The 19,003-nt window shown below is 41.8% G+C and overlaps 1 protein-coding gene across 5 annotated transcripts in view; it reads left to right on the top strand.

Annotated features, from left to right (window-relative positions):
• LOC114046846 (sodium-dependent lysophosphatidylcholine symporter 1-like) overlaps positions 1–16,817 on the top strand; it is a 41,351-nt gene extending 24,534 nt beyond the window's left edge. For 2 of the 5 annotated variants that reach the window (XR_003569559.1, XR_003569556.1), the window contains 8 exons: positions 1,221–1,342; positions 2,228–2,311; positions 8,194–8,277; positions 9,514–9,626; positions 10,988–11,131; positions 11,886–12,062; positions 12,665–12,972; positions 15,944–16,817. Coding sequence is in view for 1 of the 5 variants with exons in the window: in XM_027867402.1 (XP_027723203.1) it covers positions 1,221–1,342; positions 2,228–2,311; positions 8,194–8,277; positions 9,514–9,626; positions 10,988–11,131; positions 11,886–12,062; positions 15,944–15,968 (749 nt within the window). In the remaining 4 variants the exon portion in view is untranslated. The remainder of the gene's footprint in view (positions 1–1,220; positions 1,343–2,227; positions 2,312–8,193; positions 8,278–9,513; positions 9,627–10,987; positions 11,132–11,885; positions 12,063–12,664; positions 12,973–15,943) is intronic. The other 3 variants (XR_003569558.1, XR_003569557.1, XM_027867402.1) reach the window with 3 other exon arrangements.
• Positions 16,818–19,003: the final 2,186 nt, after the last annotated feature.

Here is a 19,003-nt window from a genome sequence, read left to right as displayed (position 1 = left end):
CATAGCATGCCCTTATCAGAGAAGGCGCCACGCTCTGTGAGCAAAGCAAAATTGCAGTCACTCAGAAAAAATGTGAGATGCATAAATTTAGAGAATCCACCCCAAATGTTCACATGGACTATTTGTGCCCAACCTGTGGCACAGCATAAACTCTGATCAGCCATCGTCAGACACACTGTACCTTGGTTCTAACATGATGATGTCATTTTGGTCCTCTTCGAGAACAAAGGGTAACAACCAACCATCAAATGGCAGGTGCCAGGGGCAACTGGGTGGCACAGGGGATAGAGCTCCAGCCTTGGAGTCAGGAGGACCTGAGGTCAAATCTAATCTCAGACACTAGCTGTTTGACCCTGGGCAAGTCACTTCACCTTGTGTGCCTGTTTCCTCATCCATAAAATGAGCTGGAGAAGGAAATGGCAAAACCACTCCAGTATCTTTGCCAAGAAAACCCCATATGAGGTCATGAAGAGTTGGCCATGACTACAACAACAACAAAATGATACAAGGTCAGATGTAATCAGGCTAAAGAAGAAATGCAGATTCAAAGCTGGAGGAAAGCTGGAGGAAGGAAGGTTCTTTAGTTTCCTACCATAACTCAAGCTGAATGGCTCTCTAGGCCCCTGTCTTCCTGGATTGCCAATCCCTAGGTTCTCACTCTAAAGATTTCTTCCCTTCTCTGTTAAATTCTAGCTTCACCTAATTTCTCACTCACCAGTTCCTGCTCCTTTCTGTCTTGTTTGCTCTTTTCTCCTACCTGCTCCTCCTCCTCTGACCACCCTCCCAGACTTCTCGGTCCCAGGCTTCTTAACCGGGTGACTTCTTCTTTCTCCACCATCTATCACTTTTTTAGAATTTTAGTCGAGAAGCCCTTGGAGACTCTACAATTCAATAAAAAAATAATTTAAGTGCCTACTAAGTGCCAAATACTAGGGATACAAAAATTAAAAATGACCTAGTCCCTAACTTTAAAGAGCCTATAATCTAATGGTGAGTCACAACCCACACATAGAGAAATATGATATAAGATAGAGTGGATCAAGCAAAGGAGAGGTCCAGAAAAAGAGCTTAGGAAAAAAATTTGGGAACAGAGAGCTCCCAGGTAAACTCAATCAGAAAGGCTAGCAACCCCCTGGTTACAAGGGGCCAGCCTATGCCTGTGAGTACAAAGGCCGATCCATGGCAGGGTCAGCCCCCTTACCTGACTCCTTCCATTGCAGGGCCGCTCAGCACCTTGTACCAGTCCAGACTCCCATTTGCTTACAGCCTGTTCACCGTCATGGGCCACAGGCCCTACACTCTCCTCCTAAGTGGATTCCTCTTTGTCTCCATGGCATTCCAGGTAAAAGGACAGGAACTGCTGAGACTGAACAGTGATCTCCCAGGGAGTCTTAGGGATTAGGAAGGGTTGATTCCAATTGAACCAGGAGTGGGGGGAATTTGAAAGATAGCTTGGTATCACACAACAGCATTCAGTTTGAACTCTGAAGACCTAGGTTCAAATCTCAGCTTTAGCAATTACTACCATTATGACTTTAGTCAAGTCACTGACATGTCACTGACATGTCTCTGGGACTCAATTTCCTCATCTTTATTTAAGATGAGAGAGCTGGACTAGATTGTCTTTCAAGTCTAACATCTATAAATCCTATCTGGAATGCAGAGGACTAGAACTGAACCCTAGGTCCCAGTTCTGCTTTACTGTCTTCCCCTTCCCACCCCATCCAGGCCACAGTTGGATTTCATTGTACAATGATGGGAAAAGCCTAGGAGACCTGAGTTCTACACCTAGCTAAGTCCAGTAATTCACTTTGTTACTATTGACAAATCACTTCTTCTGTAAAACGAGGGATGGGATGAGATGTTGATAAAAACTAATATTTATATAGCAATTTAAGGTTAATGAAGTACTTTCCTCATAACAATCTTACCAGGTAGCATGTTTTCTTTTCTGATTTGTAATTGGGGAAACTGAAGCTCAGAGAGGTGAGGTGACTTGCTGAGGGTTAAGCAGCTATACATGTCAGAGATGGGCATCGATGCCAAGTCCAAATACTATGCCCTTTTTGCTACATGATATTGCCACCTGAGTTCCTCTTCAAAGACTCCATGGAATCCTTTGAGAAGAAGATCCAGCCAACTCTGCACACTTAACTTCCCCCATCAGCCCCTCTAGCCCTGGAAGCAACTGGATCTGCCTGAAGACAGTCTCCCTTCTCTCCCACAGATGGCCCAGGGAATCTTCGCCTTCTTCTGCACCCATGCCGCTGGTCTCTCTGGGACCTTCCAGTACCTGGTGCTCATCCTACTGGTATAAAGTTTTGTCGTTTGGGGGAGAAGCTGGGTGGGCCTAATCCTCCATTGCCTGGATCCCAGCTAGGGATTTCCAGATTCACATGCTCTCAAAGAACCTACTCTCAGTCATTCCTGGGAGCTTTCTGGGGTATAATAATAATTGACATTTATATTTCACTTTAAAGTTGTCAAAGCACTTCTGGTTTCTGAGAAGCAGTGTGGTCTTTGAAAGTGTACTGGACAAATCCAGTTCATATGGCTATGGGAAAGGTCATACAGCATCCTGGCTCTTCTGCATCTCCAGCAAAGGTGTAAAAATAGAACAAGACTGAATAATGATCAAGAAATCCAAAAAGAAACTACAGTAAGTGCCTTCACCCAACCCTGAACTGTACAAAAAGATAGCCAGAAGCCTTTAGCAGCCCTCCACCAGAGAAACTAACACTAATGAGTAGACAAGCTGGAAACTTACAGGCACTCTGACCAGAGATATTCCAGGGGCACCTGAATGAATGAGAAAGCATTTATTAAGTGCTTACTGTGTGCAAAGCACAAGGAAGACAAATCTAATAGTAAGACAGCCCTTGTATCTGAAGCCTGCAGCACTCCTTACTCAAAGGGCAAGAAGCCTAGAATGAGTAGATGAAGAAGTTCAAGGTACCTCTGAATCCTGCATCACTATAAATGTGGATCAGGGACAAAAGCAGACAAAACTCTGACGACCATGATGTGGCAGAAGAGGGGGTGGGTGCAAAAGCCCATAGAAGCTCCCTCTGACCAGATATCCCTGAGAGCCTTGAAGTCTGCAAATCCTCTGTACCAGAGGACAGGAAGCCTGGAATGCTTGAACAGGGAAATGCCAAGAGGGTCAGAAACCCACAGACCTCTGACTGTGACTCCATGGAAAGCTGGAAGTGTACAGCAATCTTTCTTCCTGTTTCGTTTTTGCTTTTTGGTGAGGCAATCAGGGTTAAGTGACTTGTCCAGGGTCACACAGCTAGTAAGTTTCCAGTGTCTGAGGCCAGATTTGAACTCAGGTCAGTGTATAGCAATCTGACGCATGATGTTCTAGAGGGTCCTGAAAACCTCTGTGTTCTGAATACAGATGATCCCAGGGGGCCTGAAATTTGCCAGTATTCTGCGTGCCGGCCTACTAGGAAAGACAGAAGAAGCTAGTGGTAGGAGACCAGGTAATTGAGGTCAAGATCAAACAGGGCCTCATCATCCCATCTAAGAGTACAGAATGGGGTGGAGTCTGACATAAGACTGCATATAATTCTTTTTTTTTTTAAGGCAATTGGGGTTAAGTGACTTGCCCAGGGTCACCCAGCTAGTGTCAAGTGTTTGGTGTGAGGCCAGATTTGAACTCAGGTTCTCCTGACTTCAGGGCCAGTACTCTATCTACTGTGCCACCTAGCTGTCCCCTAGATTGCATATAATTCTAAAAGTGGAGGGGAAGAGTTTTAATAGAACAGGAAATTTTCAGGCATTCCTGATGAAAAGACTAGAGCTGAGTAGATACTTTGAAATACAAACACAGGAATCAAGAGAAACTTAGAAAGGTAAATATATTTGAGTAATTAAAAGGGGGCTAAGTGATGATGAAATGCTTACATTCTAATAGGACAGATAGAGACAAGTATCCTTTCAGAACCCCATAGCTTCACTGGGAGTTAAATAAGACAGGTGGCCCAGAAGTGGTTGTGTTCTGTTTGGATGATCTTAAGAGAGGGGAAAAAAGGGAGGGAGAAGGGAATATATTAGGGAAGAAATGAAGAAAAGGGGAATAGAACTTTTTCTTTGTTATAATTAGGATTCTTGAGAAGAATATACAAACGTGAAGGAAGGGGATGGGAAAAGTGGGCATCACATGAACTTAATGCTCATCTAAGACAGACGAAGGAGAGCTAAACCAACAGACATAAAGACACACAGAAAGAAATAAGCAAATACAGGGAGATGAGGAAGGGGAGATTGCAACTTATGGGAGAGGGTAGAGTCAAAGATGGAGTAGCCACAAGCAAAATAAACTTAGACACTGGTGTTCCAATCATAAAAAGGGGATTAAAAGGAAAGGAAGGAAGGGAAAGAATAAATTGTCAGAGTCTAGGCAAGAGGAAGAAAAGACAGGTGCAAGTAAGGCAGCAGATCTCTTCAATTACAGATCATGTGTTGATCATATTCCTTCTCTTTCATCACTGTCTTTGTAAAGAGGAGTGAGGGGGCAAAAGAGGGAAAACAATAAGATGATGTGAGGAAGAGAAATATACAATTAATAATCCTAGCCATGAACATGAATGGGATGATCTCACCCATAAAATGGAAGGAGATAGAATAAGTTCAGAAAGCAAAATCCAACAATATGATTTTTATGCAAAAAACACTTGAAACATTCACACAGGATTAAAAAAGAGCTGGAGCAGAAGCTAATACGCACCAGGACAAAAAAAACCAAAACAACAGGAATAGCAATTATGATCCGACAAGACAACAATAAAAATACACATGGTTAAAATAAACAAAGAAATTCCTAATGCCTAAAGGCACGATATACAAATACATAATATCAACACTTAAATATATATGCACTGAATATCATAGCATCTAAGTCTTTAGGTAAAAAGCTAATTAAGTTACAGGGAGAAATAGCCAGCAAAACTATAACAGTTGGGGACATCAGTGTAACCTTTGAAACTTAGATAAATCTAACAAAAAAGAAAACAAGATAGAAGTTAAGAACCTTAATAGAATTTTAGAAATTATAGATCTCTGAAAATTACTGAACAAGAACAATAGGAATACATATCTTTCTCAATTCTGTATGCTTCCCCCATTTTATGCCCAGCTTTGTACTTCATCATAATACAGGAGACCCAGAGTGGAGTAAACTCAGTCACTGCCCTGGGAGAGAGCTTACTTTCTAGCTAGAGAAGTAATATACACACAGGGCTGTGTGACCCGAGGCAAGTTATTTAACCTCTGTTTGTCTCAGTTTCCTCATCTGTAAAATGGGGGTAACAATAGCATCTACTTCCCAGGGTTGTTGTGAGGAACAAATGAAATAATAATTGAATAATTGAAAAGATTCAAATTTAAGTGGAGACTAAATTATTTAATGCTAAAGAATTAATGGGTCAAAAAATATCATAGAAACAATAGCTAATTTCATCAAAGAAAATGATGATGGGACAACATACTAAATCTTTTAGGACGCAGCTAAAAAATCATTAAGGGAAACATTTATCTCTACAGCTTTTTATCAACAAAAGAGCGAAATAACAGATCAACAAGTTGGGAATGCAACTAAAAAGAAAAAAACTAAAAAAGCAACACACTCAAATAACTAAAAATTCTGAAAGTGAAAAAAGATTAAGTTGAAAGCAAAAAAAAAAAGAATTGATAAATGAAATGTAGAAATATTTACAAAAACATAAAATATCCAGATTAACAGAACAAGAAGTAGAGACTTTAAGTAGTTCAATGTCAGTTTTTAAAAAGTTGGACAAGCCATAAATGAACTCCCAAAGAGAAAACCCCAGCACCAGTTGGATTTAAAAGCAAATCCTATCAAATATTCAGAGCAATTAATTTCAATATTGCATAAACTGTAAAAATAGACAAAGAAGGGATCCTACTAAATTCCTTCTATGATCTTGACACCTTAGAAAATGAAAATTAAAACAACTCCAAGTTTCCACTTCACACCCATAAGATTTTCAAAGATGACGAAAAAAGGAAAGTGACAGTTGTTGAAGAGGATGTAGGAAATCAGGCAGAGTAATGTACTGTTTATGGAACTGTGGATTGCTCCAGCCTTCTGAAAAGCAATTTGAAACTATGCCTCAAAAGTCACCAAAATGTCTATACCCTTTGACCTAGTAATACCACTACTAGGCATATAACCCAAGGAGATAAAAGGAAGGCGATAAGGACCCATCAGTAATATACGTATATGTGTAGGTGTGTTTATATATTTACATTTCTAGGAGTTCCTTCCGTTGTAGCAAAGAACTAGAAACTGGAAGGGTGCCTATCAATTTGGGACTCGGTGGATAAATTATGGTCCATGAATATAATGGAATATTATTGTGCCCTAAAATATTACAAAAGCGATGGATTTAGAGAAACTTTGGAAGACTTGTATGAATTAATACAGAAAGAGATGAGTAGAGCCAGGAGAACAATTTATACATGATTACAACATTGTAAAGAAAAAAACTACTTTGAAAGATTTAAGAACAATGATCAATGAAATGACCAACTATGAATCCAGAGGATGAATGATATAATCTCCTAACAAGAGAAGTGACTAGAGGTGCAGAATGAGATATACGTTTATGGACATGACCAATGTGTTTAAATTTTTTTTTGCTTGACTTCTGCTTATTTATTGTAAGAGAGGTTTGTTTGTTTGTTTGGTTGGTTTTTGGGGGGGGGCAGGGTTTGGAGGAGGGGATGGGGAACAGTGATAGGAATGCCAGAAAAAAGAAGAGTATCACTGAAGCATTCTTTTAAATTCTGAGAACAGAAAGAATTTCAAAGGAAGATATAGTCACTCAGGACATCTTTGAAACTAATGTGTTGGATGTATATATTTCTAAAAAGTACAGCATTTACATAAAAGAGAGGGGGCAAAGAAAGTACAGAGGACCTGACCTCAGGAGACCTGGGTTCTGAACTCCGCTTCAACACTAGTTATACATGAACCTGGATTAGCTGTTTCTCTCTGGGCCTCAATTTCATCAATTATGAAACACAGATAATGAGACAGAAACTGCCCTACAGGGTTGTTGTCAGAAAAGTGCTTTGTAAACTTTAAAGTGCTACAGAAATATGGGTTATTAATATTGTTACTCATCATTGAAAAAAATTCTATTTACTTTCTACCTATCCTTGAAGACCCAGCTCTAATGCTGCCTTCTCCATGAAACCTTCCCCATTTTCATCCCACCCAATCTTCCATCTCCCAGCTGGAAATAATCTTTCCATCATCTAACCTCTGAGAACTGTGTACTCCTCTTCTGTACTTATTGTAACCAAATTTGTATTATTTGTATTTGTCTGTGGGGGAGCATGGTTAGTCAGAGAAGACTTCCTGGAGGAAAAGGAACTTCAGCTGGGCCTTGAAGGAACTCCAAGTTCTTGTTTTTCAGAGCAGATACCTTCTGATTCAAGAAGAGAACCTGGTATAGCCCTGGTACCTTTTGCCACCTAGGCCAGGGATCACTTGGGCCCTAACTGGTCTCCACTTTATTTTCTCTTTGTTCCTTCTCTCCTCCCATTCCTTACTCTTGTCCTCCCCTCCTTTTCTTTTCTTTTTTTTAACTATTAAATGTAATGTTCAATATGTTTAATACAAATCTAACATTTGTAAAATAGCTGCATAGGTCTCAAATATTCTATTACTATAAACCCACAAAGAATAAAGGAACGGCCTCTCTCCTCACTGTGTTTTTGTGACGTGGTTCTTTTCTGATTCTCTTCCAGTACTTCCCTCAATCAGCATGCCAACTGTCTTTCTCCTTCTCTTCCTCCTCCTCCTATTTCATCTTCTCCAAGTCCTCCATCTCCCTCTCTCCTCCTTTGAAACATTATTATTATTTGAAACAACTTTTTCTTCTTCTTTTCCTTCTTCTTTCTTCCCTCCCCAAACCTCCCCCCATGTGCCCAAGACTCACCAAACATGTATGTGAAGGCATTGCTTCATGGCAGCTAAAGCCTGAGCTGCTCTCCCATCCCTTTTTTCTCCTTTAGGCAAATGAGGCACTAATAGAAATTATCCTAGCATGGACCTGATCCTGACGACCTATTTTCTAAGGTCCCCTCCAGCTCTGACCTCCTCCTGTTCTGTTCCTAAGCACCAGTACTCATTCCTGCCCATTCTGCTTCCTCCCTCAGGTGGTAGCCTCCCTCTCCATTCCATTCTGGCAATGGTTCCTGGTGAAGTTTGGGAAGAAAAGTGTAGTTTTTGTTGGGCTTTCAGTAAGTCTGCCAGGCTTTCCTGGCTAATTTTCTTAATTTCACTGGGGCCTTGCCTGCTGACCTTCTCCTGTGATGCTTCTGGCCAAGCCTCCACACACCCTGCAAGGAGGTAGGGGAAATGGGGTGAGGGGATGCAGATTGTGGGGAAGGAACCAAAACTCAGCTGGCTCTGTCCTTTGGCTCCTCCATTCCTGGAATCTTATAACTGCAGGGATCCTTCCTGTAGGGAGACCTGCTGCTTTCCGCTTCACAGGCATAGAAAAACAGTGCTAGAGGAAGCTTTAAGGATTATCTAGTCCAGATTCTTCAACTTGCCCAAAGTCACACAAGTGAGTGACAGAGCAAGAAGAACCTTCTCCCTTTCCTTTTAGTCACCGGAAGAAACCTTGGCTTAGGAAACAAGCTTATAGGAGCAAGGGCTACAATAACTCACATTTCTCTACTAATGGCTAGCATTTATATCGCGCTTTAAGGTTTACAAAGTGCTTTATACTATTTAATTTTATCTTCCCAACAACTCTGGGAGGTATGTGTTATTATTATTATTCCCGTTTTACAGATGAGAAAACAGAGGCAGGCATAGGTTAAATGATTGGCCTGGCCTAGGGTTCACACAGCTAGTGTCTGAGGCTGGATTTGAACTCAGGTCTTCCTCACTCAAGGCCCAGCTTTCTATCCACTGTGTCACCTAACAGTCTTAGTGGTACTTTAGAGTTTGAAAAATTCACTCCCCATAAAACCCCTGAGGACCAGGTAGAACGTACAGTATTATTTATGTTCCACAAATGAGGATACTGACTTTCAGAGGTGAGCAAATGAATGGCAAAAGGATGCATCACAAACAAAATGTCAGGACCTGGATTCAAACCCAAGCCTTCTGATCAGAAAGGGACCTTGGACATCATAGGCTTGTAGATTCAGAGCCAAAAGGTCATGTAGTTCAACCTCCTTATTTTACAGAGGAAGAGGTTGAAGCCAAGAGAAGTCAGTTAGGAAATAAGCAAAAAACAGAGCTGGGATTCCAACCCAGAACCTCTGCCTCTAGACAGACCACCCTTTCCACTGTTCCACACTGCCTGCCAGGTAGTTTGCCTGGGATCAAACCTGGTGGCAGAGGAGAAAAAAGCACACAGTTCTACCCCCCTTCCCCCCCATTTTCAGTAGTGCTATTCCTTTGAACTCCCCCTTTGCTGCCTTCCATCTCACTCCCCCTACTCTACTGACTTTGATCTCCAGCTCATCATCCCAGCCTTCGTTATTCTCGTCCAGGTGACACACAACTTCCTCACCTTTGCTCTCACCATGATCTTGGTGGGCTGCAGCACAGCCGTGCTCTTCTTGTTGCCATGGTGAGTATGGGCTCCTGCCAAGACTGTTCCTAGTCTTCAAAAGGAGATAGGAGTGGGGAGGTAGGCAGAAAGGAGACTTTTGTACCACAGAGTCAGGATCAGGGCTGGATTGAGAAAGGATTCATTGAAATTGAAGTGAAAATGTTCTGAGGTCACAAAACACTGGAGGTGAAAAGGGCTTTAAGAACATAAAACAGAAGACCGAAGCTGGAAGACACCCTAGAACATTAAACATTGGACTGGAAGAGACTTTAGAGATCATCTGGACCACAGATTCTTAATCTGGGGTCCATGAACTTGTTTTTCAAAAATATTTTGATAACTATATCTTCACATAATTGGTATTTGTAATCCTATGTATTTTATTTTATGCATTTAAAACATTATTCTGAGAAGGAGTCTACAGACCTCACCAGATTGCCAAAGGGGAAAATATTAAGAACTGCTGGTCTAGGCTGACCCCCTCATTTTTAAGAGGAGGAAAGTGAGGCCCAAGAATGTCAAGTGACTGGCCTCAGGTCACATAGTTTCAGCCTTGGCAGCACAAAAATACCTTGTCGTATAGGGTGGCAATGGGATATATTAAGAAGGATTCCCTACTAATTGACCTCTGGGAGTCACGTCTCAGAGCTATCTCTACCAGTAGTAAGTCTAACCAGTTCTGACATCTTAAGACAAGGGAAGTACACTTGGGGCCTGGAGAGAGGGAAGAAGTCTGGGAAGGGACTATTACCATGGAAACACTTATTGCTACTAAGAGACCTTCATCACTCTAGCACTGCTGTCTTACTAAATTAAGGCTGCTGCTTACCTCCTCACATAAGCCAGAGTAGGCCCTGACCTGAAAATCAGGAGATCTGGCTTTGGGTTCTGGCGTTGCCACTGAACCACTTTGTGACCCTCCTCTGAGACATAGTTTTCTCATCTGCAAGAGGAAGGGTTTAAAGGAGGTGATCTCTGGGGTTCCATCCATTGCCAACACTACACTATTCTAAGTCATAGTTTACAAGTGGGAAAACAGACACGGGAAGGTGAAACATGAGAGCATAAGAACAATGTGTGGCAACGTCCTAATCTTCCATTCTTTCCATGAAAGCACGCTGCCTTTGAGGGAATGGGGCAGGGGAGGATGGTCTGGTTTGCCAGACTTCTTTGGCACTGCCTGGGTCAAAAATGTAGGACAGTTGGGCAGTTATCATAGGATTTAGAGTTAGAAAGGATCTTGGAACTCATCTTTTCTAACCTCATTTTGAAGTGGATGAAACTGAGATCTAGAGAAGGGAAATAACCTGCTAGTAAGTCACCCCGCCTAGCAAGCAAGTCATCTCCACTACTTCCAGTCTTTGCCTTTCCTTCTGTAGGTCCATGCTCCCAGATGCTATGGATGATTTCCAGCTAAAGTATCCCAGCTGCCAGAACCTGGAAGCATTCTTCTACTCTTTCTACATCTTTGTCAACAAGTTTGGAGGCGGCCTGGCCCTGGGGATCTCCACCGTGAGCTTACAGTACGGCTTGCTTTACTCTTCTCGTTTGGGGTTGGTTTAACCAGGGCACCTTTGGCTCTCTCTGTGAGGCAGCTACCTTGGCATCCTCCTCCTCCTCACCCAGGTAGATGGCTACATTCAGTTGACAGGTCCTGGGAGCACTGAGACCTCAGTAACTCTTGTAAGGGGATTTACCAACTCACTTGTGACTTTTGGGTGTGAGGTGTCAGGGCTTTCCCTATAATGGATGAAAGACCTGGGGTGTTCCTAGAAGAAATAAGAGATCTAAGCTTTCTCAATGATGACCCAATGAATGTAAAAGGTCTGGGTCTGTCACCAGGGGTTATCAGGGGTTAAGGTGTCCCTAAGGGAATTTCAGGACCCATGGATGTTCCTTGGGGAAGTTAAAACCTAGGCTGGTCCTAAAGGTTACAAGGTCTGGCCCAAGCCACACTGTATGTTTTTATCTGATGACAACAATTCAAAATGATCATCCAGGGTGACCTTGAATGGGAAAATAAAGGGAGGAGATGTCACCAAAGAGAGAATGTAGCCAGAGGTGGCATGGAGGTGAGAATGGCTTTAGGAAAATGCTAGGATGTGGGAATACTGTTTTGGTGGAGGGGGTGGGGAAGAAAGGGCTAATATGAGTTCTGACTTTGGCCACTTCCTCCTCCCCCACCCCCAAATTATTGCCATGTAGTAGATAGCATGGAAGTTGATCCACAGGGATGGCCTTGGGTATAATATCCATAACTGTCCACTGTGTGTTTAGTTTTGCAGGCTACCAAGCTGGGGACTGTGAGCCAAATCCTATGGTGAAACTGATTCTCCGAGTGCTCATGGCCCCTGTTCCTATCACCCTGTTAATCATTGGCCTGACTATCTTCTGCTTCTATCCCATTGATGAGGAAAAGAGGAAGGAGATCAGAGCAAAGATGGAGGCAGCCAAGTGAGTCCCCATGGCTCTCTATAAAAGGGAAGGAAGGGTCTGGTCCCACATAGGCAAAAATGGTATAGTGGAAAGAGAATGTCCCTGGACTAGGAATGGGAAAAAAAGAGATAAAATTTACAATGTACAATAGCTTCTATTTCTAGAGTACTTTATAGTCTCCAAAATTTGTCGAGGAGACAGAGTACAGACTATTACAGATGGGAAAACTGAGGTCCGGAAACAGGAAATAACCTGTCCAGGGTCATACAGCTAGTAAATAGCAGAGTCAGGTCTTAAATATGGGTCTACTAATTCCAAAGCTAGAGCTCTTTGTTCTGCACCATGCTATCTCATCACATATGCAATAAATAGTTGCCACTCTAGAAAGAACATCTAACCCACTTCTGGGTTGGGTGGTACTAACATGAGAGTTTGGAAAAGGAAGAAAGAGCAATATGAACTGAGAAATCCCAGAGGGCTTTCCAAAGTAGGTGGACTTTGCTATCTTCTTCAGAGGAAGCACTTAGAAGGAAGTTTTCCACCAGCCATCAATACAGTAGCCAACTTATTCCTCCATTCATTCAATCAACAAACATTTATTAATTGTCATTTATGTACAGGACCCTATGCTCAACACTGGAAACACAAAGAGATATAATATGTACTCTTTCCTTGGCTTCTATGATCCTGTATTCTCAAAGCTCTCCTGAAAGAGCTTATCATCTGGGGAAAGCCAAGTATACAATTAGTAATGATATAGGAGAGAGTAAGATCAAGTGATGTCGGAGGCCCAGATACACTATGAGGAATTGGAAGAGGGAGAGAATGCTTCCATCTCAGTGGAGAGAAAGAACAAGGACATCAGAGGAAGCCTTCATCGAATTGGCATCTGAATTGAGTGTTGAAAAAAAATTTTTTTTTAATGGAGGTAGGTAGGAAGAATCCATTCCAGGCATGGAATATGATGTGGGCAAAGGTATAGAGATGGAAGAGGAAATACTAAAACAGGGGATATAAAGTACTCCAATTTGAATTCAGACAATATGAAAAGGAGTACTGGGACTAGGTTGAAAAGGTTAATTGAAGTCAAATTGTGAAGGGTCTTGAATACCAAGATGAAGAGTTCCTCCTTCATTCAGGAGGCTATAGGGGTAGCCCTTGAAGATTTCTGATTAGAGCTGTGACAGGATTATAGTAGAAGGAGTGGAAGACCACTTGGGCAACTGAATGGAGGTCACTGAAAGTAGGAAGACCAGTTGGAGGCAGTTACAGTAGTCTAAGAGCCAAAAGTGGGGGAAGGGGTTATTGTAGTATAAAATGAAAGGAGATACTTGATTCAAAATATTTGATAGAGAGAAAAATGAGAGAATTTGGCATCTCCATGGATCCAAGGGTCACCGCCTTCTCTAAGACTGGAGGAAAAGAAAACAGTATGAGAGAGGATGTTGAGAATTAGTAAGAGAATGGGCGGGGTCAAAGATGACTTTAAAGTTAGAAGCCTGGATGACTTTAGGGATGAGGGTGCTTTGTGAATAGCAGAGAAATCAGGGGAGGGGCAAGTTCAGGAGATGGAGATGATGTGTTTATACTTGGTCCCATTGAGTTTCCATTCTTGGATGCCAATGGAATATCCAGGTGGGAGCTATCCAGTTGAAGGAATGTAGGAAGGAAACAAGCATTTATTAAGCACTTACTTAATATTAAGCACTTAATTAAGCATTGTGCTAAGCACTTTGCAAATATTATCTCATTTGATCCTCACAACAACCCTGGGACATAGGTGTTATTTTTTTTATTTTTATTTATTTATTTTTTTTTAGTGAGGCAATTGGGGTTAGGTGACTTGCCCAAGGTCACACAGCTAGTAAGTGTCAAGTGTTTGGTCTGAGGCCGGATTTGAACTCAGGTCCTCCTGACTTCAGGGCCAGTGCTCTATCCACTGCACCACCTAGCTGCCCCGACATAAGTGTTATTGTTATCCCCATTTTACAGTTGAGGAACCTGAGGCAAACAGATGTTAAGTGAGTTGCCCAGGGTCACACAGCTAATAAGTGTCTGAGACTGGATTTGAATTCAGATCTTCCTGACTTTAAGTTCAGTGCTCTATCCAGTGCACCAATATTGGATTGGAGCTTTAGGAAAGTATTATATATTTGGAAGTCATCTGTATAAAGGTTATAATTAAAGTGGAAGTGGATAAAGTCACCAAGAAAAACAGTATAGAGAGAAAAGAGATGAGGGCCCAGAATAGAATCTTGGGAGATACTTACCTTTAACAGTTAAGAGGAAAGTGAGGAGACAGAAAAAGAGACAGAGAAGGGGAAATAAGAGATAAGAAGATAGGCATGGGAATATAAACTAAAAAAAAAAAAGGAAAAACTCTCAAGGAGCTTACATTCCCACTGGGATGATAGACTAGGTGTACAGATAGGTACATACCAGATAGTGTGAAAAGGGGAGAGAGCGTTTAACAACAAAGAGATTCCATTTAGGGTTTGAGGTAGGATCTGAGCTGAACCTTGAAGAAAGCTAGGGATTCTTGGAGGAGGCAGCACATTCCAAGCATATGGTATTCCCAAGTCTGTGCAAAGGAATGGAGATAGGAGATGGATTGTTGAGTTTGAGAAATGGCTAGCAGGCCAATTTGTATCAAGAAGGATGGTGCAGTCCACAGTGACAATGGCCGCCCAAAGGTCAAAGAACATGAAAACAGGAAAAGAGGACCCATTAAACTGGGTGATAAGGAGAGAACAGTTTCAACATAATGGAGGGATAGAAGCCAAATTCCAGGGGGTTAAGGAGGGAGTGGTGAGGAAGTGGAGGAATTTGGCAATAAAGGGGAGGAGGGAGGCAATGAATTAAAAGGGTGACAAGATAAGAAAAAGTCTTGCTTAAGGCTAGAGGAGACCCAGATAGGTGATGCCATAATGCACAGAGCTGGAATCAGGAAGACTCATCTTCATGAGTTCAATGTGGCCTTAGACACTGGCTATTTGACCCTGGGTAAGTCATTTCACCGTGTTTGCCTCAGTTTCCTCATCTATAAAATAAGTTAGAAGAAGAAAATGGCAAACCACTCCAGTATCTTTGCCAAGAAAACCTCAAAGGGATCACGAAGAATCAGACATAGCTGAACAACAACAACAAAGAGGAGACCCAAGTGTGTTTGTAGCTTGAGAAGAGGAAGGCCAGTAAAGAGGGAAACACTAAAGATGGATGACATAGGGTGGAAGTGATTGATAGAGCAAGATTTCAAGGCAGAATGGGATTGAGTGTATAACTTTACAGTATATATTAAGTGTATAGTTTTAGCTTTAGTAAGGAAGAGGATAGCTTTTCCTTTGAGACAACATTAGTGAGGACACTGAAGATTAGAAGAATGGAAGGGTTTGGAGGGGGTTAATGTGGGATAACCTCAATCTTCTAAGTAAAGCAGGAGTCCAAATCATCCACTGAGAGCAGCTAGTGGTAGGGAGAATGGACTTGGAGTCTTGAAGAGGAAGGGGAAGGCTTGAAATAACCACTCTGGGGGATATGAAAAAGAATCAATAAGAGATGTGTAAAAGGTTTGCCATGGAGTGGTGAGGGTCCAGTTGAAGTTAGATAACACAAATTTATAGTGTAGTCAAGACAATGTCGAGATTTTCTTCAGCAATGCTTGGCAGCTTTGGTATAGAAATACCCAGGGGTTGAGAGTTAATAGGGCAGAAAATGGAGACGAGAGATTCACGACAGCCAGGAGCCTGAGTTTAAAGGAACACTGTTCCGGGGCCAGAGAGCGGAGTTCAGTTCTAGGAAGGAAGAAGCTCTCTAGTTAACATCACAGTACCAGCTCCGATGACTGCTTCAAATGGCATTTGCTTCTAACCTCTCCCTGAAAACTGTTCTTCTTCCTACAGGGACCCATTATGCCAGCAGCTGTGATTTCAAAAGGAGCCCAAGTTCCACTTTTCCCAATCATGAAGATGGTGCTACAGCTGGAGGAACAATAAACATCTGGTGGGGCCTTTTCCTTGCAGCTCTTCCTGGGAAGGTTCCTGTTTAGTCACCATCAAGCTGTGTCAGTCATTTGAGGATACGTGCCAGACCCAGAGGGGAAGAATACACTTAGAGAACTCCAGAATATCTCCTTGCATCCTTCCTGCTTGAAAACATGACCTCAGCAACATATGCTGTCAGTCCTGGAAAGAACCTTAGAGATCATCTGATCTAAACCTTTCCTGTATGGAGGAAGGAACTGAGGCCCAGAGAGGGCAACTAATTTATCCAAAGCCCCACAAGCAGGACTAGCACCCAACTCTGACTTCCAAATCTTACATTCTTTCCAGGACATGGCATTGTTTCTCCTTGAATCTCTAGCTCATCGGGGGGTAAATGCAGCTTTGGAGTATATGGACATAAAAGAGGTTTCCGTGCTTTCTTTATTGCAGACAGCAGAGAGGAAGCCTGGTTTTTAGCCCTGTTTCCAGGAGGCCCACGACAACCAAAGCCATTCTGAATGCTTACCTCTTTGACAGGGCTAGGTCTACAAGCCCACCTTCTTCTACAAAGATTTACCTTTATATAGTACTTAAAGACTGGGGACATCAAAGGAAGCTGAGATTCAGAGGGGTGAGAGGATTTGCCCAGTTAGACAGCGAGTAAGTGACACAGCTGGGATTAAAACCATGGTCCTCTGTCTTTAAGCCTTGTGCTCCTTTTACTTAACCTCTGTTTGCCTCAGTTTCTTCATCAGTAAAATAGGGATCTATAATAGGGATCGTCATCTGTAAAATGGGACAGCTAGGTGGCATAGCGGATAGAGTTACTGGGCCTGGAGTCAGGAAGACTCATCTTCATGTGTTCAAATCTAGCCTCAGACACTTACTGGTTGTGTGGGCAAGTCACTTAAAGCTAGTTGCCTCTGTTTCCTCATCTGTAAAATGAGCTGAAGAAGAAAATGGCAAACCACTCTGGTATCTTTGTCAAGAAAACCCCAAATAGGGTCACAAAGAGTCAGACATGACTGAAACAACTGAGCAAGTTATTTCCCCTGAACTCAGCTGTCTCTATCCCATTGAAAAGCTGTGGCAAAATTCCAAGGGCATTCCAAACAGTGAGCTCCTAGCATTTAATGCTGGTCACTTCTATCCCCATTACCCAAAGAAGTATAGGGCCCTTTCTTCTTTGTCTTTTTCACATTTGTTTTGTTTTAATTTTTTTTATCAGTTAACAATACTATTTTTTCTTCCTCCCATTGGAAAAGATAAAGAAAAACAGAACCCTTGGAACAAATCTGTATAGTCAAGCAAAACAAATTCCCACATTGGCCTTGTTTATATATATATATGTATTTATATATGCACTGAGTCCATCACCTCTGTATCAGGATGTGGGTAGCATATTTTTTTATCAGTCCTTTGGAATTGTGGTTGATTGTGTTGATCAGAGTTCTTAAGGCTTTCAAAGGCATATACACTAACATAGAAAATATCTCACATAAGGGTGGTGCTGCATTGGGATCTCAGAGATAAAGGTCCATTCAGCAGGAAGGGGGTGCTCCAGTGTGAAGGTATGCACCTGCTGGAGGGAAGGGCTACTTCAAAGTGCTCTTCTGAGAGTGGGGTTCTTATACTCTGATTCTGGGTGTCCCTCCCCTGCCCCGGAGCTGGTCAATATATATGTCAGAAGTCAGGGAAAATATTTTGGGGTTTATTATCAAGGAGAAAAAAAACAAGCTGGTGGTAGGCAAAATATTATTTGGGGCACACAGGTGTACTAACATTCAAAAAATATTGTTGTTAGTATTTTTCCATGAGTATGTTCTATGAGCTTATAGCCTCTTTTTTTTTTTTTTTTTTTTTGTGAGGCAGTCAGGGTTAAGTGACTTGCCCAGGTCACACAGCTAGTAAGTGTCATATGTCTGAGGTTAGATTTGAATGCAGGTCCTCCTGACTCCAAGGCTGGAGCTCTACCTACTCCTCCACCTAGTTGCCCCTTTATAGCCTCTCGTTAAGAGGAGACCATCATGATGGCCTCAAGATCATTGGGTGTAATCTTATAACAATGGTTTCCATGCATAAATTCTGTAAGCTACAGCTTCCCTTAAGGGGAGACTGTGTTGGTGGTCTCAAGACCACCAGGCCCAGTCTTTATATAGTGTGTGTGTATATATATATATATATATATATATATATATATATATACACATACACATATAATTCAGTCATTTAACAAAGATTTATGGAGCACTTATTCTGTGTAAGCCCTTATACTGGGAACTGTCAGGGATATAAAGATGAATAAGACGTGGTTCCTGCTATTACTAAATTTACAGTCTACTTGGGCAGATAAAAATCTGTAAAATAAGAAACCCTTATCAGACAAACTTGCTACAAAGATTCCCCCCCCCAACTACCTACTTCCCTTATAATTTTAGGTGCACTGGTTTTGTTTTACAAAAACTTTTTAATTTTATGTTATCATCCGCGTTCCTCTCTATCCTTCATTTGGTCATGAATTCTTCCTGTATTCATCTATCTGAAACGTACTAAAAAGTAATTAATTCCTTGCTTTTCAAATCTGTTTAGGATGTTATCCTGTATTCCTGGGTCATGTATCCATTTGGAGCTTATCTTAGTGGAAAATGTGACATGTTGGTCTAGAACTAGTTTCTGCCATACTGCTTTTCAGTTTTCCTAGCAGTTTTTGTTGAATAGTGAGTTCTTAGTCCAGTAGTTGGTATCTTTGGGTTTATCAAACACTAACCTCCTAGGTTCATTTGCTTCTAATTGTTCCATGGATTGATTTCTCTATTTCTTGGCCAGTACCAAATAGTTCTGATGATAACTGCTTTGTAATATGGTTTAAGATATGATTCTGCTAGGCCCCCTTCCTTCCCACTTTTTTTTTTCATTGTTTCCCTTGAGATTCTTGACCTTTTGTTCCTCCAGATGAATTTCATTATTTCAGGACTTTTT

This window comes from Vombatus ursinus, unplaced genomic scaffold, assembly GCF_900497805.2.
Source record: "Vombatus ursinus unplaced genomic scaffold, bare-nosed wombat genome assembly UNPS02014786.1, whole genome shotgun sequence".
In the NCBI taxonomy this organism is placed as follows: domain Eukaryota; kingdom Metazoa; phylum Chordata; class Mammalia; order Diprotodontia; family Vombatidae; genus Vombatus; species Vombatus ursinus.
Note: the sequence above shows the minus strand (reverse complement) of the source record. Positions and strands in the feature narration are given on the sequence as shown.